The following is a 23,297-nucleotide window of genomic DNA, read 5'->3' as shown; positions in this document are numbered from 1 at the left end:
TATATTAAAGATCTAGTATGCTCAAGAGTCATATTAAAGTGATATTGTTAATTAACATAGGATACTAAAGGGTCACACTAAAAATAACTTGATATAATTGATTATTTATTAGAAATTGATTTTAATAAATATTCAGTAAACTCTTTTAATTAAAATAGAAATTATTTATTTTAGAAAATAATAATTTTCATGTAATTCATATGGTATGAGTTAATAAGTCATGCACAACATTTTGGATTAGATAAATTCTTTTGTCTTTTACCAAAAAGTTAAAGCCTATATTTTATAAACTTTGTTTATAAAATATAAAGGATTTTGTCTTATTTTGCCTTTAAAATTTCAAAATATGGCTAGACAAAAGAGAGTATGGACTCTTCATTTGTTTAATAAAAAAACACTCATCTAAAATTACAAGCATGAACAATATGATTAAAATAAGGAGTGGTGGTCTTTTGATTAATTTATTCAAAAGAAAGGCATGGCTTGAAGCATGAGGAACACATAGGCTTTAAGAGCATGGGTTCTTAAAGTGTTAAGAAATTATGGACCAAAGATTTTCTATATAATGTGAGGCTTTCATTCTCTTGTCTCAACCTATAAAACAAATTCAAACTTTGTTCTCTTCATCTCACTCTCTCTAGTTTTTTTTTAAGAGCACATGAAGATTACTTGCTTCTTGATGCTCTCTTTATGTTCTTATTTTGATAAGAACATAAACTTAAGAGTCTTAAGAGTTTTATATAAAAGAACTAGCATTCTACATCAAGTTGATATATTTTTAGTGTCTCTAAAGTTCATCATTCTCCATTAACTTCCAAGTCTCCCAAGAGGATCCGAAAAACTACACAGGTTGTAATTTTCTTCATCTTCTTCTTTGGTGATTGTTTTTCTTTCCAAACTTTGCAAAAAGATCCTTGGTAGGTTTAAACTAGTTTATGTTATTCATAAATGATTAAGTCTTCTGTTGCCCAAATTTTATGTTTTGAAACTAGGTTTTGGAAAAAAAAACCCAACAATATAAAATCTCATTTCATAAAATAAACCTATAACACTAAAATCATCAACGTGTCTATAACACCTGCATATTCGGGCTAGTCAGTTTGACCATTATAAGTTTTAAATTTGACTTTTTGATAGAAGGTTATTTATGATAAATAATCCTAATCAAAGTTATAGTATATATGACAAGGATTTCGTGCATATAAAGAACGCCTAAATCTGACATCGCGAGACGAAGTTATGAGTTTTCTAATATTTCAGCGTAGTAGTATACGACTCAGAACCCAAAATTAAAATTGTTCGATTCTTAGGAAAAACAATCTAAATGAGAGTTAAAGATCTCGTCATTACCTATTTGTCAATATAAAGACATTCGAGAACAGATACCATATGAGAGAGTTCTGAATGTTAACGGACTTTAACAGTCTAAAGTTGTTAAAAATATAACTTTAACAATAAAGTTAAAATTAGCTGATAAAATCTAAATGAAAGTTGTAGATCTCTTTGATAGATACGCATGGATATAATACTCATTGAAATAGAAATCATATAAAAATATATGAATTTTCTAAGAAACAGAAATTCCACGCATGCACCAACACGTAGAGACAGCTTGCACAGCGCGCACGTTCACTCCACTCGGGATGTGACACGTGAATGAACATCACATCATCATGTCCGACCTGGTCAACGGTGTGCAGGAGGAATGGTGCGCGGTGCGCACCTTTTCAAACCTATATAAACCCTTGAAAATCAACTCATTTCTCACCAGAATCTCTCTGGGACTCTTTCTAGCTTTTAGCCCTTTTACTCTCGAATTTCCAGCCACTTTTGTGAAGCACTACAGTGTCAGATAGTCGATGAATAGAAGCTCTTGCATCATACTTATGCCTATATAATATTTGGTTTTCATCAGAAATCTCTATAAGTTAATATACACTTATTTTATTCAAGTGTTGTAACGTCCCAAAAATTATGAAGTAAAAAGTTCATTTTTAATTCAATCAAAACACTAATTATCTTTATTCAAACATCCATAAGTATTTCATAAATAAACAAACATTAGAATACATTCCCAAAATCATCACAAGGCGAAAACATGAGTGGATGCGTTGCAATCACGTCGGGCCCTTTCCTTTTGAACCAGAATTCTCCAAAATACCACATACCATCGGGCCTAGCCCTCACATTGGGCCCAGCCCGCATATTGAGCCCATCCTATCATAATAGGCCTAGCCCTACCTAACCAATGGGCTTAGCCCGATCATACAAATACAAAAGTCACAAATACAATTAGCACCCTCAATAATATACAATGGGCCTAGCCCTTCCTAATCCATAGGCCTAGCCCAACATATAAATGGGCCTAGCCCGATCATGCAATGGGCCTGGCCCAACATATAAATGGGCCTAACCCAACATACCATGTAATAGTCACAAAGACAACTAGCATAGCATATCCTAGTGGGCCAGAAGTGGTGCCTTCGACCCATGAATACATTGAGGAGACTCACCTGAATCCCAAAGCCGACTTCAGCTAACTGTTATCCTGCCAAAAGACGGGTGCTCGACACCTTCTATTAATCCACACAAGGTAAACCCTAAGTCTACCTTATAAAAATAAAATCTTGACCCAAAAGTCAAACCAAGTCAAAACTCAACAGTCAAAGTCAAATTCAACAGCCCAAACTCAACTTGCCCATTCTCATGTCGCAACCAATTCTTGCTCATGTCGTGAGATACCACTCTGTCCGATTCCAACTTATCACGACTCAACCTGGCCAACTCGGTTAAGAAAAGTCAACGGAGTTGCCATCACTTCATGAGAACTTTTCTCTCATGTCGTGAGCTCCAAGAAGATAACTAGAAACGGGGTCACTCATCCCTCACATTGTGAGACCCCCATGTCTCACGTTGTGAGAACAATCTGAAGCAAAAAGTCCATCTTTTAAGTCCTTAATCCATTAAGCCTTGCACTCCAACTTTCCAGAGGGTCTTATAACTTCTTAATACACAAGAAATTCGATGCTTTTAAGACATATATGTCCAATACATGTATAGATCTCATTTAGGTCCAAAGTTGAAGAAAAAGGCATCCAACTGTCATTCAAGGTTCCCAAACTCAACCATTCCCTAGATCTAAACTCCAAGACATCCTGAAGGCCCTCATAAAAGTTGCCAACTTTATGGTTTCTACTCATTCCCACATGCACAACCAAGAAGAAAAGTGGGACAAGACTTAGATCCAGCCTTATATAACTATAAACGTAGAAGCTTTATCACTTATAATGGTCTAGAAATAATGTAAGGTGGTGAAGATGATGATTCCTTGCAAGCTACAACACAATATCACCTTCTTCTTTTTTTGTCCTTCTTCCAATCCAAGAAAAGCTCCTAAAACCACCAAAGATCAAGCAAGGATGGTCACTAGGGTTTTTCTAAGGTGAAAGAGGGTTCGGGGATGATAAGAAACCCTTAAATGAGGTTAGAGATGCTTAAATATGAAGGAAACCCTAAAAGATCATGGGCTTAGGCTGCAGCGCTCTTCACATCGTGAGCTCAGTCCCAGAAAAAATCTTCATGCAGCTCATCTCACATCGTAAGCCTCCATGCCTTACATCGTGAGGATCCTTTTTCCTCCAACATCCAACATGTGACTCCTTGAAACCCTGATTCGATTCATTCTAGAAAAATAGGTGTTATAAATGTAACTTTTAGTTATACTTGTAATCATTATTATAAACCTATAATTAAGGTTTATCATTGATTCCAAGTCATTATTATGATTGATCTATTTACGGGGATGATGTCTAAGTTGGATTTAGTGATGTGTTTAAAGTGGGATTTCCAAACTAGTATACTTTGTATACCAAATGGACCCTACCTATGATATGATCCTACGTGGTTGTTTCTTACTTGATAGATATTGATGTAGATATTGGGATTAGTGAAGAATCTAGACTATTATTAATCACCATGAATGTATGACTAAGACTTAGTGACATTCATATCTAGGTCACACCAGAAGAAAACACAAGGAGTTTGGTGGAGTGCTATCGAGTTCTCCAGTCACCCACCTAAGTCAGGTGAGTGCATAATTACTTTCATCTTACACCTAGATAAAAAAAAAGTATTTGGATGATTAAGTGCAATATGTGCCTATTATTTGTAATTGGAACCTTTTATGTTAGAAGAAATTATATGAGCCAGTTATATTTAACCATATATGTCTTTTTATACTTATAATATATGGGGTAGTGAAGGGTAAAGAGGAATGAAAATAATAAATAGAGGTCGAGACTTTTATAGTACTACCGGATTAGTAATGTAGTTACCTATTAGGGTATTGATGATGACCACAAACTATTCTAGACAAATCAGTCAAAACATAGGCAAACAGACGACCTATAGATGTTTATAAGCGATACATGGGTAGGTTTACCATCTATAGGTGTTAGTATATCATACACGGGCAGGTTTACAACCTATAGGTGTTAATAAATCATTATGTGGGTAGATCTACGATCTGTAGGCAATGATGAATCGTATTCAAATAGGTTTACGACCTGCAGGTGTTACTGAACTATACATAGGCATGTCCTCGACCTATTGATGTCAAGAAATTTCATACGAACATGATTTCCAAAATGTAGGTACAAATGAATTATTCATGTGAGTATTTTTTCACTCCATTATCATTTTATTAGCACATGTCGCTAAGGAATCACCAAGGTAGCATTATTCACTTAGAGATCATTTAGGATAGATCCTTCAATATTATCAGTTAGGATTGTGGAGTGAAAATAACAAGAATGTGTAATCATGTTAATTGTTTGATGCGAAGCATATGATTATAACAAATTAAATATTTTGGGTTGAAAACTCATTTGTACTCACTAGGTCTCCCAACCTGACCCACTCCGTTTATTTGAGTAAATGTAATTAAATTGTAATGACCCAAAAATCCAAGGTAAAAAATTCATTTTTATCATAATCAAAACACTATGGTATCTTTGTTCAAAACATTGAAAAGCATTTCAAATAAAACAATTATCAGAGTCCGATCCCAAAGATCACATATTTCTGAAAACACGGGTCTACACAATGCGATCGTCCCGAGCTCTTTCATTTGAAAATTGGTGTACCTGAAACAGAAACTGAAACCATAAGCACGAAGCTTAGTGAGTTCCCCCAATACCACATACCAAACAAATATAATTCTAGGCATATCTAGGTGCCCGATCTACCCTGTCGAGCATATCTGGGTGCGCGACCTACCCTTCGAGGCATATCTAAGTGCCTTACCTACCCTGTCAGGCATATATGGGTGCCCGACCTACTCTCCGGTTTATTTCAACCGATTAAGGGGTCTATTTCACCCCCTACCACCACTACATAATATCATACATAACATACTGTCATGCATATCTGGGTGCCCGACCTACCCTTCGGTCTATTTCAACTGGATACCGGGTCTATTTCACCCCTACCACTACCACATAATATCACACAGAAAGCATCAAACAATACATGCACAACTGACAATTATCATAAAGACAATCATCAAAATATAATGTAACAAGTGAGCAGGCCTTAGTGCCTTCGACCCACGTATTCTACGAAAGGATACTCACCTCAAATGGAGAAGCTTACAGAAAAAGATCATTAGTTGCTGCCATGACGATTTCCTGAGCTACCAATACCAAAATATCACCTAATTAGCGACTGCATTCCAAACTAAGATTCATAATCCGTACTTGGGGTAAAATAACCATTTTACCCCTAACCTAACATGAACCAAAACTCTAAGATCCATAAAGTTCCACTAATGGCTCAATTTTCCAAATTGGGTCTAACCCTTACATGGGCCTTACCCTAAAGCCCAATGACTTATTCCCAATCCAAACCTACATCCACATCTGGTCCAAAAACCTACAAGCCTAAATGATATCCCAAACCCGAGATGACATTGTAAGGCCCAATAAGGCCCAAATCCATCATGGACCTATCCTAAGAAGGCAGAATATCCAAAAAGACCTGAAATACTAAATGGTCAACCCTAGTCAACTCCTAGTTAAAGGTCCAAAGCCCAAAAAGTCAACAAAACATGATGAGTCAACCAGGCCGAGTACACCCTACATGCTTATCTAATACGCCAATCGTACACCCTTTGGGGCCAGTATGCGCAGAGTACCAGGTGGTTACACCCAGCGTACTCCCCTGGACTCCAAACTTTGCCAATAAGCACTTAATAACTTCAGCCCTTGCTCCAACTCTCCAGTCTGATTCCTATAGATAACTTTTCAAGTAAAGTTTGCATGGCTTAATTAGACTCTAGAGCTCAAAAAAGCTTAATGGATGGTCTTAACTCATGCGTGAACTTAAAAACTACACAAAGCTTGCACCTTTATGAATGAGGGGCCCCTAAATGTCTAGATCTACTAGATTGAGCTCCTAAAGCAACCTTAGCTCACCAAGACCAAGAAAATGGGACTAAAATGGCTAAAAACCAACCCAAGGTAGATCTATGAAATGAGAAGACAAGATCAAAGCTTTTTACCTCCAACGGACTGCAAAAGATGGAAAACATCTGGATCTACAAGCTCATTTCCAGGTGGTGATTCTTCAACAAGCTCCAAGCTCTTCAAAGTGTACAAAAATGCTCAAAAATCCTTCATAATGACTTAAATGCTCCAAGATATGGCTAAAGGTCGTCTTCTAGGGTTTAGGAGGTTGAGGGATGGATACAAGATGAGGATCAAGAAGGAAATGAGGTTTAAAAAGGGTTGAGGGTCTTAATTTAGGGTATCATCACTGAAGGAAGTATGCCCCGTGTACCCCTTGGTATGTTGAGTGTACTTAAAGACCACCTGTGTCCATTATCCATAGCTACGTTAGGCGTACTCACGTGCATGCCACTTTGCATGCATGGGACTAATTTGCCAAATATTTCCATTAGGGCCAAAATTATCAATAATTTCAAAATGCCATTACTCCTTTAACCTAGGTCTGTTTCCAACGAAACTTATATCACGAAAAGGTGGCGAAAAGCCCTAGACTCCTAACAACACACTCGGACCTGAAAACCTCCCGAACAAAACACAAAAACTATAAAATATTGCGATATCCAATTACAATTATACCCTTGGCCTCCGAAGACAGAATCGATGTACCACCTGTCTCATTTATTATTTAATTTTCTAAGTTATAGGGTTTTAATGTTGGGACTCAACGAGTTGGGAGATTCGACTTGTCGTGTAGAGAACATTTCGAGGACGCGGGATCTAGACCCTACTCGACGAGTTGGAATGGCCACTCGATGAGCAGGTACTGTAAACGAAAAACCCTAAGTTTAGAGTTCGCACCCTATATAATCTCCTTAAGCACCTTGAGGCAAACCTTCCATCAGCCTCCAAACCCTAAGAACGTCTGTGCTAAACCCTAGTCCCCATTCTCTTTCATTTTGTGAGCTAGAGTGACTTATGAAGCTTAAAAAGAAGGAGATAGTGAGAAGAAGAAGAAGAAGATCCAGCAAACCAAACCCTCATTCTTGCACTTGACAATCTTGTAGATTGTGGTAAGTCTTCAAGATTCTATTTTTATCTTAGAATATGGCTAGATCTTGACTTTACTCTTCATTTTCTATCATTCCTATTGATTGCATGCATGTGGTTCATAAAGTTTGCAACTTTATGGATCTTTAGGGCAGAATAGCCCCAAGGTGGGCTAGATCTAGCATTTGATCAATCAAGGATGCCATGCAAGAGATTTTGAGCATATTTCCCTTTTTTGGCCATTTTGACCTAAAGACAAGCATTCGACATGCATGTCGATAAAGCCTCCATCTTTGGAATGTTTTGAGGACTAGAAACTCCTCTGGAAAGGAGGGATTCCAGATCCCTAAAGTTTGGGAACGCATGGCAAGACTTTTGGAACTTTTCAACCTTTGATAAGGGCCTTAGAGAATTCAAAGTGATTCTAGAGGGTAAAGTTGGAAACTTTATCCCTCTAGACACCTTAGGGTTTCAGATCTAAGCCCTGGGAGTCCCTACATTCAGTGAATCATCATAATGAGCAAACATGGAGGGGTACTCAACGAGTTGCCCTGGCAACTCGACGAGTCGGAAAGGGTTTGTTCATGTTTCTGGACACCATAAAAACTCAACGAGTTGCGGTCAACATGGACTGTTGACCTTGACTCTTGACACTAACTTTAACCAGGGCTGACCAAAGTTGACTTTGAGGGTAATTATGGGATTATGAAAAATTAATCTTATGATGCTTATAGGAAGTTGAGTTGGAGCTGCGGGTTGGAACTTATTAAATCTTATCTTGTCAGCATGGTATGCGTGAGAGGTGAGTCTCCTCACCATGCCAATGGGTCGAAGGAACCAAGGCTGGCCTATTATTTGTTACGTATGTGCTATTGGGTTATGTGATATGCGATATACTAGTTGTATCTATGAAACTTGTATGGAAGACCTTAGGGGGTTCCCGAGGCACTTAGGTATAAGACCGTGGAGGGTTTCCACGGCATCATACGCAAAGACCTCGGGGGGTCCCGAGGCACTTAGGTGTAAGACCTAGGAGGGTTTCCCTAGCATCCTAGTTCAATACCTTGGGGGTTCCCGAGGCATTGGGCTAAGACCATGTGGGGGTTCCCATAGCACCCGAAGTAAGACCCTAAAGGGTTTCCAGGGCTTCCTTATATGTTGGTATGCATGACTTATGTGATATGTGTAGCTTTTATGGCTAATATGATATGTTTTATGTGGCTTGTATGTGCGTTATGCTCTGGGTAACTCACTAAGCATTAGCTTACAGTTTGTGGATTTGTTTCAGGTACTTTTGAGCCCATGGGCAAGGGCAAGGCTTGATGGTGTAGCATACACTCTCTAAGACATTTTATGGGATACTTTGATGTTTTGAAATAATATTGTATTTGATATGAGCTTTGAAAACAATTGTATTTGGATTTTGTGGTTTATGGAAATGTATTTTGGCTAATCAAAAATGATTTTTTTTTTTTTTTGAAAAATTGGGTCGTTACAAGTTGGTATCAGAGCCTTGGTTTGAGGGATTCGGGCACACCCTCGGGTGTGTCAGGACTCAAACTAAGGAAATGGTAAAATTGTTTTCAAATACTAAATAAAATTTAGAACTTTGAAAGTATGGAAAAGAGGAGAGTGCAACGCGCATGATCAACCGAGCCAAGTAAGTGTTTCTCCAATATGTTAGCCATGTTATACTGATATGTGAATTATGATAATCGTATGAATCTTGCTACATGTATGATTTCTAAATTGTATAAGGTTAGGGTCTTATAGCCTCAGAATGATTAATTTGGCCTTATTTCTTGTTCCTTGTTTGGTTGTGGTCTTAGGGTAGAGTCTATTATTCTAAAGTCTATTTGATCCTTTTCTGTGTATAATTTGCATGCATAAGGCAACCTGTTATGATCGATATGGGTAGAGAAAATCTTAGGATGCCTAGGATTTGAGGTATACAGTAGCCTATGAGATATTGTTTGTTTTGGGGATGAATTAGGGTTATCAGGTATAGCCTTGGGAAAGGTACAGGTAGGTGTGGAAGGTAGTATTGGGCCCATACTACCTGAAAGCACAGGACATGTATCCGAACTAATGATAGAACTGGAAACTCTAAGGAGGACCGATGTGGGAGGATCCCCTCTATTGATATCATGATCATCATATTTTGTGATATTGCAGTACAGTATGGTGGTTACACGATTTGGAGGACGACGATCAAGATCGGGGTCAGGATCTAGGTTTAGGTCAGGCGACACTATTGAGCCCATTGACGAGAGTTTGTGTGAGCTCATCGCAGCTGAGGTTACGAGAGGCATCATTGATGCTACCCTATTTATCTTTGGTACGGTCAAGGAGGGTATATTGGAGATCACGGAGGAGAGGCTTAGGGTATTTAGAGCCGAGATTGATGCGGGCCAGGTCGAGGCCTGAACTCCCTTATTCCGGGAGTTCAAGGCGTGTGGGGCGCCAGAGTTTTTCAGGGTTAGGGACCCATTGTTAGCCGACACTGGATGGCGGATATCGAGAACGCTCAATGCACGGGTTCTGGCTGTGATGTGGAAAAGGTGGGTTTTGCTTCGTGTATGTTGAGAGATAGAGCCCGAGACTAGTGAGGAGAGGAGACTAGTCAGGTGGGAGCAGCCGGTGTGGATGAGATGACATGGGCCGAGTTTGTTCAGCAATTTGATCTGGAGTTGCACCATCGATCAAGGTGCAACGACTAGTGAGGGAGTTTCATGACCTATAGTAGATCACCGAGACTGTGGCGGAAATCACCGTCAATTTTTGGGAATGAGCATTATTGATTCCTCAGTATGCCACCGATGAGGATATGAGGAGGACAATGTATCATTCTAGGCTAAGGGATGATATCCAGGAGTTTGTGACCTTCACATGGTGCAAAACCCTGAATGAGATGGTAAAGAAGGCCTGTGAATAGGAGATGGAGATGGACTTCTGCACCATGCGGAAGCCTAAGCAGGCGCAGACAACAGTAGGTCAAAATAAAAAACCTAAGACCTCAGACTCATCCAGTAAGGTCCAGCAAGGCCGAGGCCGGTGTGCCAAGTGTAGGAGATCACATGGTGGAGCATGTCGAGGGCAGGGTACGGTGTGTCATACATGTGGTCAGCTGGGCCATGTCAGCAGGGACTGCCCCCAAGAAGGGCTTGATTTGTTTCCACTGCAACCATACTGGCCACAAACGGACTGATTGTTCGAAGTTGGAGGGAGGGGAGGAGCAGTGGCGGTGACTGCGCCCGCCATACTGAGGATCACAGATGGATGCCTTGCTAAGGCGGATGCTCCGGTGGTGAAGAGTCGTGCATTTCAGTTGACTACCGAGGAGGCTCGGGCAGCGCCAAACGTAGCTGGGACCTTTTTGGTCAATGGTATGCCTACCTATATAATGTTTGACTCGGGGGCTACCCGATCATTCGTGTCTCTTGCGCTTAGCAAGAAGTTTCGGGATGCGCCAGGAACTTTGGATTCCCCGCTCGAGGTAGAGATTGTAGGTGATCGAACTGTGAGTTTTGCAAGGGTGTATAAGGACTGTCTCCTAAATGTTCTTGGGGAGAGGTTTCGTGTTGATCTAATCCCGATACCGCTACGAGGACTGAAGGTTATTATGAGGATGGACTGGTTGGGGGCCAATGAGGCCATGATCGACTGTGAGCACTAGTTAGTGAGGGTTCGAACTCGAAGTGAGGGAGAACTGGTTATTCATGGTGAAAGGGCCTCGCAAGGGCCGACCCTTTGTTCAATCGTGAGGTCTAGGAGATTACTTCATCACGGTTGTTTGGGATTTTTGGCTAATATCTTCGATACGAGGGTTGAGACCACGAGGGACATGGGCAGCATTCCGATTGTACAGGAGTTATGGGATGTCTTTCCCGAGGAGTTACCAGGGGTGCCTCCGGAGAGGTAGGTGGAGTTTCGCATCGATTTGGTGCCAGGTGTCGCTCTGATAGCTAAGGCACCATACCGACTAGCTCCACTTGAGATACAAGAGCTATCTATGCAGATTCAGGAGCTACTAGATTGAGGGTTTATATATCTGAGTAGTTCCCCGTTAGGAGCTCCGATCTTGTTCGTGAAAAAGAAGGATGGATCACACAGGTTGCGCATTGATTATTGAGAGCTAAACAAACTAACGGTGAAGAACTGTTATCCATTACCAATGATCGATGATTTGTTCGACCAACTAAAGGGTACATCTTTGTCTTCCATGATTGATCTTCGGTCGGGATACCACCAGATGAGGATTCAAGATGAAGACATACCGAAGACAACTTTTTGGACACAGTATGGACATTATGAGTTTATGGTAATGCCATTTGAGCTCACCAATACCCCAACAATATTCATAGATCTCATGAACAATGTGTGTAGACTGATGCTGGATTGGTCGGTGATCATTTTTATCGATGATATCCTGGTCTATTCTAAGACCAAGGAGCAGCATCTAAGGGAGGTATTTGAGACCTTGAGGGTGGAGAGGTTGTATGCCAAGTTTTCCAAGGGTGAATTTTGGTTGAGAGAGGTACAGTTTTTTGGGCACATCATCAATCAGGAGGGCATTTCGGTTGATCCAGCTAAGGTTGAGGCTGTGATGCGGTGGGAAGTACCGAAGAATGCTTCCAAGATCCGTAGCTTCTTGGGTCTAGCGGGCTATTATCGGAGATTCATCCAGGATTTCTCCAAGACTGTTGTGCCCTTGACCCGCTTGACCAAGAAGAATGTGACATTTCGATGGGGGACGCATCAATAGTTGGCTTTTAAGACAGTGAGACGAAGGTTATGCGAGGCTTTGATTCTAGTACTACCCGAGGGGTTAGATGATTTGGTGGTGTACTATGATGCATCGATTTCAGGGTTAGGTGCAGTACTGATGTAGAGGGGGCATGTGATAGCATACGCCTCGAAGTTATCAATACCAAAATATCACCCAATTAGCGATTAGGTTCCAAACTATGATCCATAATCCATACTTGGGGTAAAATGACCATTTTACCCCTGACCCAACATGAACCAAACTAAGATCCATAAAGGTCCACTAAAGGCCCAATTTTCCAAATTAGGCCTAACCCTTATATGGGCCATACCCAGAAGCCCAATGACTTATTCCCAATCTAAACCTACATCCTCAGTTGGTCCAGCAATCCACAAGCCCAAATAATAGCCCAAACCCGAGATGACACCACAAGGCCCAATAAGGCCTAAATCCATCCTGGACCTATCCCAAGAAGGCCCAATATCCAAAAAGGGCCTGAAATATTGAATGTTCAACCCTAGTCAACTCCTGGTCCAAGGTACAAAGCCCAAGAAGCCAACAAAACACGATGAGTCAACCAAGCCGAGTACGCCTGCATACTCATCTGGTACACCAAGCATACACCCTTTGGGTCCAGTACATGCAATGTACCAGGAGGGTACGCCCAGCGTATTCCCATGGACTCCAAACTTCTCCAATAAGCACATAATCACTTCATCCCTTGCTCCAACTCTCCAGTCTGATTCCTATGGATGACTTTTCAAGTAAAGTTGGCAACTTTACTAGTTTGCATGGCTTAGTGGGACTCTAGAGCTTAATGGATGGTCTTAAGTCATGCATGAACTCAAAAACTCCACAAAGCTTGCACCTTTATGAATGAGGGACCCTTACAATGTCTAGATCTACTAGATTCAGGGCCGGCCCATGGGCATGGGCAAGCTGGGCGACTGCCCCGGGCCCCCAAATGCCGAAGGGCCCCCATTTTATACTTCTTATATTAATTATATACTAACAGTCCATTAGTTTTAAGCCTTATTCAAAGCCCAAATGGCCAATACTCTTATCAAAGCAGTGCCAATCCAAAAGATGAAGCGGGATAATAGAACTGGCGTGCGTAAGCGATGTCCGACTTCCAAGGCGCCATAACTCTTCAACAATGGATTTATATGGAAAATCCAAACGTCTTCTCCGGATTCAAGAAGCAAACAGATAGTTGATTTCTTCTGTTTCTTATTCACATTTCAAGTGAATCGATTTCTCCTTCATGTTTTTTGATTTTCTAATTTTGTTTGTTTCTCCGTCTTTTCAGTTTTCACCATATCATATGCCTTGATACTAGCATCGATAGGTAAATGAGTCTTATTTCCATTTGCTTCTCATTCTTTTCATGATATGTGATGATTAGAACTCAATTCTTTCCCATGTTATTTTCGATTTGAAGGGGTTTTTTTTTTTTCTTTTTTTTTCTTTTTTTTTTTTGGAATTACATAACAGAACCAGACCACCACTATGATTAAGACACGAGAGTCACAGTCTTCTACTCTTATTGAAATTGAGAAGAAATCGTAAATAAAATCTGAGTATCCCACCATCTGATTGTGAATCTCTGTAAGTTCTACTTTCAAACCTTCTTAAAATTTTTAATTTTTCTGTTTTATTCTATTTTTTATGAATCTTTTTTGAACTTTAGAATTTTAGTTCCTGTGTAGAATCTTAGAATGTGAGTTTTTGACCTTTTGATTGTGAATCTCAGGAATCCCTGGAATTTCGTTAAGTCCTGTAAATTTTTTAGAGATGATTCCTTATGCATTTGCTTAATTTCAACTTCTGAATGTTAATCTTTTTAATTATGATTTCCCTGTTATTCTGAACTTCAGAATTTTATGCTTGTGTTTGGTTTTTGCAATTGTTATGTCCTTCTGCTCTTAGTTGGATTCCCACACTGGTCATATTATTCAATTTCATAGAGGTTATCTACAACATCACAGGCAGCCAACAATAGCTACATATGAAAGAGTTGTTGGATTATATTGAAACTGAATCTATAAGCCTATAACTGATGACTTTGTATCTAAAAAAACTCGAAAATGTAAATTTCTTTGATTTTTGTTTGCTATGTATATGTATTGGGGTTCAGAACATATCTACCTTTTTATTTGTTGTGTTGTATTAACAGATATTAGGTTGTTTGGCTTTGGGGCTTGTCTAATTTTTTTATTCTTTCCATAGGTGGGGGAGTCACCTACAATTGTCTTATTCTTTTCTAATTAATAAAATTCTCCAGAGGTGTTGCTTTTTCTACGAAAAAAAAAAGTTATAAATATTTAATATAAAGGGCCCAATTTTTTTATTTAGCCCCGGATCCCAAATTGTCTTGGACCGGCCCCGACTAGATTGAGCTCCTAAAGCTACCTTAGCTCACCAAGAGCAAAAAAAGGACTAAAATGGCCAAAATTTGTTTTCATAATAAGTTTGCAAGATATGGACGACATTTAGATGTTCAACAAAGTATTTTTAAGATATTTGTGCTTTACATCATTATCATCTGCTGTTGAAATTCGGATTTGATATTTAAACAATCTGATAATTATTATTATGAAATAATAACGAATTATTTAACAATGTCAAACGACCGAATGGATAGATAATATATATGACTAAAGATCCAAAACATTTTAACGTGAGCAAACGACCAATGATTAATATTAAGAATTAAACGTTGAAAATTTGCTAATAATAAATTCAATAATTATTACAAATATTGTTATCGAGTTTCGTCCAGAAATCATAATGATCTTTCACAATCAATGTTGAATATAAGAAATGAGTAGAAGCAGACTATCTTATCATTAGACGACTTTAAATGTTAAACAATAAAGTAAACCAACTTGTTTGTAGTTGATCTCGATTGTAGAAACCTATATGGATTTGACTCTTATCCTTAAAGGTTTTTAGTTCGCTTCTATACGATGTAATAAATAGAATAAAACCCTAAAATTTAATGCTCACTTATCATTTTTCCAACAACTATGGAAAACGATAAACACAAAATGAATACTCATAAATCAGAAGAAAGCTGCAATTACTTGAGAGATGGGAGATTTTCATATATTGTAAATGGACCTGGGATCTCCTATTTATAGTGGACGAAAAACCATATAGGGCTCCAAAAAATCGGACATGGTGACTACGTCCGACCTCTCACAGGCTGATATGTGGCAGTTTAAATTTTGAATCTGATATTGATATCTGCTATTATCTAAATTCAAACCTAAAGTCTATCTAATCTATCCAAAGGATTCGAAAAGGTTTTATGTCCTCGTCCACGAAGTCGACTCTTTGACGGGTTCGATCATACCAACTTGACCCGAACTCATCAAAATTAAAAGTTCATCAACTCCCAGCAACTGATGTGTCATGCCAAGTGTGTCTGCCGCCACGTCATCGGTTAGGCTAGACGCACATGTGTGTGGGCTTGACCCATCTCTCAATCCACTTAAAGCCTTTAGAGAGAGAGAGAGAGAGAGAGAGGGAGAGAGAGAGCTTACAAACCTAACAAAGTTTCTTTCCCGACCAATATGGAATAAAAGAAAATAGTCACTTGCCTCCATAATTTCCAACATATGCATCCTTGATGGGATTTGAGACGAGTGTAGTTTTCACACTTCTAGATATTTTGATATCTATCATTTTGCAAGCTTAATTTGTGATTGTGTCCTTTAAACATATTTTGTTCTTTGTGCTATTCTCATGGTTATTATCTTTTCACTCGGGCTTACCTTTATAATCCCCATAGAGACAAGTGAGATCGTTTTTTTGGTCATTTGATCCATATCATGCATTCGTCTTATTATAGCGTTTCTTTTTAATGATTATGAGTTTATGGTGAAATCAATAGGATACTTTTCATGATTTCAATGATTTTCTCAAAGATGCGTATTAATAAGTTTTATGAGATTTTTTAGGAAGTCATGACATTCTATATAAATTGTGTGTCTTTTTATAATATTTCTATTTTATAACTCTGAATAAGCTCTCCAAAGCTAACATATTATCTTAACATGTGCTTCGGGCCTAAAGATTAATCTAGAAAATAATTAACTTAATGGGAGTGAGAAGGAAGTTTGATGATGTTACGAGTCGTCCAATATTGTAGGTGTTACCCTCGAAATTTCCATTTACACACCTTGGATTACTGATAGGCAATAATATGCTGAGGATGGAAGAATGGAATCCCATTATCCATCGTTTTTACAGGAAAAAAAAAAAAAAAAAAAAAAAAAAAAAAAAAAAAAAAAAAAAAAAAAACCTTCAAACTAGAAGGTTAATACTCATTTTGTTCGAGGAAAAGTACTTTGATTAAATCAGTTTTGGTGAGTCTCGTCATTTACTATATATCATTATGAAAATTTATTAGCGTCGGAAATCTAAAATACATACGTATTCTGTTTTATTATATACAACCAACTTATTTGCAAAATAAATAAATAAATAATACAATATCAAACAAAGGAACATGTATATAGCTAGCTACTCACTTTTGTTCAATGCAATCAACATACAAATACATATTTCTAAAAGAAATTAAATCATACTTCTGAAGCGAGAATCTAGCATCCTCTAGAATCCCATAAGATTTGGGAATGAGAAACAACAGTAAACAAACATCAAATGAAGCAAGAGCGTAAGTTAACCCGAAGCACTTGTCGTATATTTATTGAACTACCAATCATTTCACCCACCCTAAACCAAACACGTCTTACACAACAATACATGTCATCCATGCACTGAAGACTTAAAAGTACACATACACTAATACACACACCCAAGTTCATAAACATTAGGTCACAAATGAATGAAATAATGTAATACCAAATATACCACAACATAAAGTTTAATCAAATCATACATCAATATATATATAATGTACAATCATACATACATACCCACATACATCTCACGCAAATATCTGTTGGATTACCGTCTCTGCATTTCCATTGTACTGCGCTAGCAAATGTATTGCGTCCGCCCTCGGCAACGCAAGAAACTCCTACACCAATCAAAAAAAAAAAAAAAAAAAATCATTTTTTATCCCACTAGCAACTTGTACAGTAGACGGTAGACAGTGGACAGTTGATGGAACTGACCATGACTTTGAGAATTGCGGTTTCATCGTTAGCGATGTCGCCGGTGGAGGAAACTTGAGCGGGACTGTTTCCATCTTCGTGCATTCTACTACTGGAAGTTGCGGTGCCTTGAGAAGAGCTGTTATTACAAATATCGATAGTGGATTTAGATATAGTATCGGTCAACAGAGGGGAGTTGACTTCTTTCAAAACATCGATTTTCAGAAGACCCTCGAAGCGATCTTTACACATTTGAAGTTTAAACCACTCGGTATGTGTGTGAAGGGTGGCTCGCATTATTTTCATAAGTTGTGGTTCTTCAATCCCAAGCCTCCTTCCTATTTCAACCTATTTACAATAATAAATAAATAAAAAAAAAAAAAATCGATTATAATATTATGTCACAAGAAAATTAAATAATTAAAAGAAAATGAATGAAAAAAAAATATGATTAAATGAGAAAATAATGACCTGGAGTGAAGTTGAAAGGGCATGAAAGGGCAAGGTTTGTGGAACAAATGTCTCATTGGGTGTAAGCAATGTTAATAATGTCTCTTTTAAGGGCTTTAAGAGAGTTGGATCTTTAGTTGCTAAAGGCCCCAAATGAGAACAAGCAACTTTTAGTGCATGAGAAAGGTCTCCTGAGTTGACCAGCTTCAAAAACTCAATCTGGAACATACAAGGGTCGAGGGTAGTTTTGTCTTTTCGCATCATGGAATAAAAAAAATACATAAATAAATAAATGAAATCGCTCACCCTTTTTAGCTGGAACAAAAGAATATGATTTTGAGTGAAAAAAGCAGAGTCCATGTCGTTTATTTCTTCTACAACTTCTGCAGCCATTCCTTTTGTTGTCAACTCCTTTATTGCCAACATGATCTCGTATTTTTCCTCTTTATTCACATTAACATCTACTGTAGATGACATTCCAAAACCCTGAAAGTCAAAGTCAAAGTCAATTCTAGTAACAATTGAGAAGTCTGTCATTCAGTTAATTCAAACCGAATGACAAACTCAATTACTAATGATGGACCAGGAGTTCAGTTTCAACTTCAAGTTGAAACTGAACTCCTTGTCCCTATGTCGGTACTGATTGCAGATTGCACTGCAATCAGTACCGGCAATGGTAACAATTGAAGAGTACCGTCATTCAAATTGAATGAGACTCGGTTGCTAATGATGGACCAGGAGTTCAGTTTCAACCTGAAACTGAACTCCTGGTCGGTACTGATTGTAGTACAATCAGTACTGGCAATGGTGATAATACCTGTTGGTTGAGGACTTGAGGGAAAGAATCTTGGAGATCTTGTCTTCCCTTCCACCTCTTACGTTTATTTCTCTCTAGAATCCCACGTGTCTTGTTTCTTTGAAGGATTTTAGAAGCTTTATGTTTATAAATTCCACTTGTACTACAGTCTTCATGGTTGTTGCTCATGGTCCCACATGGGTATCGTTCTTCAGTGCCAGGTGAATCCATGTCAGCATCAGCAAGCTTATTGGATCCGCTTCTGGCTTCAACAGATAAAGTGGATTCCGATTCCGATGGTTCATTTCCTATCTTCATTCCTTCACCTAAACAGAAAGAAAAAAAAAAAGATTAATTGATCCAATTCCATTCCATTTAATTGTGATTCCATTCCATGATTTCCTCATACCAAACAGAGTCTTATATACTTACATGAAGGGTTTGGAGCACCAGAGCTGACAATGCCCCTATAGACACAATACTCATGAATAAGTTCATCAAGCATTGTGATGTCTAATCGCATCCGACACACTTCATTCTGTTAACAACCAGGGGTAAAAACGTCATTTCACAGAATGAGTAGCAATTCTAATTGACCATTATAATGTAAGCTTACCTGAAATGCTTGGAATAGATCACCCTTTGCAAATTTTAAGCTGTCAACTGCCCCTTGTCTTGTAAGCTCAACAGCATGTGCAAGTGCTTGTATATCCACCTGATATCAGATATAAAAAAAAAAGATATTATATAAATAACTTATTGTGTATGCTATTATATAAATAACCTTAAATAAATATGGTACCTCATCAAATGGAGGTGCTTCTAAAAAAGCCTCTTGTGGAGTAGCTGGAAGGTCACGTTCTTCAAGCAGCAACCTTTCAGTAAGATCAGTTATTGGTGAAGAAATCCCTTGGCGAAAGCAGAATCCCTTGTGTATGCTGCAAAATTTGTAGAACATGAATCATGGAAACTAAAAAGAGAGAGAGATTGAGAGGAAGAATTGTAAAATATGAACAATGAAAAAACCTGATTAGATATCTTATTGCCATTGAGAACAAGGGATCATATGCATGTAAGTGAGCTCTCAACACAGAAGTCATCAATCCAGCAAGTTCAAACAGCCTCCTTTCGGACCACTGAGAAATCATCAAAGATACTTTGTTAGTTTGTTACACACTCAGATGCAAGAAATGTGATAATGATGAATGTGAATATGATGGAATATAGTGTTGTTTGTAGAGAAGTAGAGAACTCCTACCTCATTCACCACAGGGGAAGTTTGATCATCTTTATCGTATATAAATGCAAGAAGAACATGCTTGAATTCTTCATATGCTTCCTTAGAATCAAGAACAGAGTCATGTCAAAACCAAAACAAGGAGAATATATAGATAAAGAAAAAGACATGGTTAAGGGACTAGTTCAGTTATCAAAATCAGGAGAGTTATTAGTTACAATGATAGCAAAAAGACAAATGCTAATGCAGAAAACAATCACAAATTAACAGGAAATAAGAAACAGAAAGACCTCAATCTTTACACTCATCAAGTTGAAGAATATTTGACTTTCTTTAACCAGAAATAGAATGGAATCCAGTGTTCGTTTTTGGATTTGTGGTTTATACAGTTTGTGGTTTATAAGTAATAGATCATGTACTACTTCTAACTACCTCAAGTCGCTCAACCAAAATAGCACAAAACTAACTTTCCAAACGGAGGTTTGACTTTAAGAAATCCCACAATGCAAAATGAATGGCAAGAATATTCAGGATCAATTGATGTTTTACAGAAAACAAGAAGAATATCGGAACATACAGGATAGGCGTCGAGAGCGCTAGGAGCGAGTGCAGTCCGCAAGCAATTGATTGCAGAATTACGATCCTCTTCAGTTCCTTTCCTCAAAAGCTCAATAAATTTCTTCACAATCAAAACACAACCAAATTCTTAGCATTTCACCCCCAAATTATAATTCAATCTTTTTGAATCAACATTCAAATCGAAAAAGCACATCCTTTACCTGCTTCTGTAGACGGAAAAGAAGGCGGTGATCATCGAGAACGGAAGGAGCGTGGAGATGCAAGAGATCAATGGCGGAATCGATATCACCGAATTGCAACAAACGTCTGATTTGGAGAATCAGCACACGATACTGATAAGAAGAAGAAGAACATGAAGATGGAGATGACGAAGAAGGAGAAGCAGGAGGAGACGAATCTTCGATTAAGTTCTCCGATTTGGCGAATTCGATGACCAGAGAATCTAGGGCTTCCCAATTTACCGGTGACGGTGACGGTGACGGTGATGATGGCGACGTATCCATCGATATATAAAAAGGGAAAATTTGTAGGGAGATTTCTTTGTATATTGAGTGAGATGAATTCGGAAGTAACGACGATAAACTGAGGATGAGGCTGCGTTGATCGGAAAGTTATGTTTATGAGTGGCGGCCACCGATGATGGTCTGATCAAAAATATCCTTCCTCCGTCCCAATTTTCCAATTCTTTCCTAATATGTAAATTTATAAAATATATAAAAAGTAAAATGCTTTTTATAAATTTCAGAGACAATAATAAAAATATGTTTTCAACATCCATCGTACAAATGAGCTTTTTGGAAAGAAAAAATTAAATTAAATTATAATTGATGTGCCTTTTTTAAATTGGTTAACCAATTGTACATATTTATTAATTTATATAGTTTTATTAACATATATCTAATATACTTGTTTAACATATTTATAAAATACAACTATGTTGACTGACCCACTTGAATCTTGGAAGCCTCCAAGCATCTTCGGGCAAATTTCTCATCCACCACCCATATACTCGATCTAATCTTTAAGCTCTTAAGTAAATTTATACAAAAAACTTTATATCTTTAGAAACATTATATATCACATTCCCCAATCTAATCTTTAAGCTCTTAAGAATCTTGATCGACAAAAGGCTATGTATGTTGAACATGTTGCTCTTATGAAGATCGAAACTTGGACTCTTGTTCCTTGATCCTAGGGAGCTAATGTGGCTTAATGCATGTGGCTCTTCAAACATAAATTCATGCATATGGTTCTCTTAGTTGCTATAAAGTGCAACTTGTAGTTATCGAGAAAAGACAACATAGGGGAGTGCTATGATGAAACTTTCATTTTTGTCAAAACCAACAACCATTCATATAGTTCTTGGTCTTGTATTTTCATGATATTAATTGAAAAAATCAGTTAGATGTGAAGAACATGTTCCTTTGGGGCACACTTTTCGAGATGGTTTACAAACATCAATTTGAACCACCCAAACAACATATGTATCTCGAAAAATCATTATAAGACCACCAACAAGTCCCCCAAGCCTCGTTCAACTGTTTTGTTGGTTATGTCACTTATGTTGGTTTTCAATATAAAGAAAGTGAAACTTGTTGTGTTTAGTTACGGTTGGATTTAAAAGATAAAAAATTTAAAAAAAACAAATATTCGATCGGTTTTTTATACCTTAAATCTAACTATAACCAAACCAAATAAGAAATACGTATCTGGAATAAAATTTCACACGTAAAAATAAATATTAGACTAAAAGAAAGAAAATGCTTACTAAACTTTTGCCAAATAAAAAACTACAATAATATATAACATATTATATGTAACCTTTAACGATGTGTTTTTAAGAGTCGATGTGGACACACAAATTGTAGATATAAATTAAGAGAACTTTAATTGTATATGAAGATGGAAAAAAAATAATAACTTAAGGTCAATTGGTATTTGGTTAATTGGTTTTTGTTTTTTAATTCAAAATCTAAAATAATTATAAATTTATAATAGTTAATAATTAAATAATTAGTTATGGATATCTTTGTTTATATATATATATATATATATATATATATATATATATATATATATATATATATATATATATATTTGTTTTTCCAACTTTTTCAGTTTAACAGAAATAATGAAAATTTAACCAAAACCGAAACAAATTAGGTATCATTATTTGGTTAACGAAACCGAATTAACCAAAAACCAAATAAACCAAACAACCATTTGATTTGGTTTAGTTTTTATCACAGCCCTTAGATTTTATTGATGTTGTCGAATTACAATATCTGCTATGTTATGCTACACGAAATGGGAAATCTATTTATAAGGAGCACGATGACCTAATATGTCAATAAGTCCAAGCCCGAATACTATAATCAATTTAGCCCAAGACTTATTTTGATGTCGAACGACTATAAGGTTAAATGATGAAACAGGCTCCACAACTAAACAATCGTAGTCTTACAGTGTCATTACAATATTTGACTTCATCCCCCTAACATTGGACCATCAAGAATAACACCTTAATGCACTAAAATGAATCTTGTAGGGACATATTAGTCTTTATTGCACATTAAGCCCAATATACTTGATTTGCTTATATTTATATATTTAGCATGTGTTTTAGGGTAAAGCCCATGTATCGTTATAATGTATTTATTGTTGAATGAGGATTGAGGATCACCATCTTTGATCATAAAATAGTCTGATTTCAAAACGTTGTAAATTCTACTAATATTGTTGAATTAAAATCTTTTTTATCAGTAATAGATTTAATGCAATCATATGA

At 37.4% G+C, this 23,297-nt stretch overlaps 1 protein-coding gene across 2 annotated transcripts; it reads right to left on the bottom strand.

Moving 5' to 3' along the window:
- Nucleotides 1-17,006: 17,006 nt before the first annotated feature.
- On the bottom strand, nt 17,007-21,211 carry LOC145043934 (Ran-binding protein in the microtubule-organising centre protein). 2 transcript variants are annotated; one of them, XM_078992708.1, is made up of 12 exons: nt 20,710-21,211; nt 20,508-20,609; nt 19,952-20,032; nt 19,720-19,829; nt 19,496-19,631; nt 19,310-19,408; nt 19,126-19,231; nt 18,715-19,019; nt 18,204-18,383; nt 17,919-18,116; nt 17,469-17,795; nt 17,007-17,371 (listed from the first exon to the last, which is right to left on the bottom strand). In XM_078992708.1, the coding sequence occupies exons 1-12, from the start codon at nt 21,010-21,012 to the stop codon at nt 17,279-17,281; spliced, it is 2,040 nt and encodes a 679-aa protein (XP_078848834.1). In that variant the 5' UTR covers nt 21,013-21,211; the 3' UTR covers nt 17,007-17,278. The 2 variants fall into 2 exon arrangements, with proteins under 2 accessions (XP_078848834.1, XP_078848833.1); XM_078992707.1 differs by having other exon boundaries at nt 17,919-18,383.
- Between the last annotated feature and the right edge of the window lie 2,086 nt (nt 21,212-23,297).

This window comes from Lactuca saligna, chromosome 4, assembly GCF_052625555.1.
Source record: "Lactuca saligna cultivar CGN05327 chromosome 4, ASM5262555v1, whole genome shotgun sequence".
NCBI lineage: Eukaryota > Viridiplantae > Streptophyta > Magnoliopsida > Asterales > Asteraceae > Lactuca > Lactuca saligna.
The sequence above is the reverse complement of the archived record's forward strand: the minus strand, read 5'-3'. Positions and strand labels throughout refer to the sequence as shown.

What these genes read in the sequence shown, in the direction of transcription:
- LOC145043934 (XM_078992707.1), bottom strand. Translation starts at nt 21,012, where the DNA reads ATGGATACGTCGCCATCATCACCGTCACCGTCACCGTCACCGGTAAAT. An exon ending in TGGTGCTCCAAACCCTTCAT is followed by an intron (nt 19,020 to 19,125) that starts GTAAGTATATAA and finishes CTTTCTGTTTAG; the next exon opens with GTGAAGGAATGAAGATAGGA. An exon ending in CCCTTTCAACTTCACTCCAG is followed by an intron (nt 17,796 to 17,918) that starts GTCATTATTTTC and finishes TATTGTAAATAG; the next exon opens with GTTGAAATAGGAAGGAGGCT.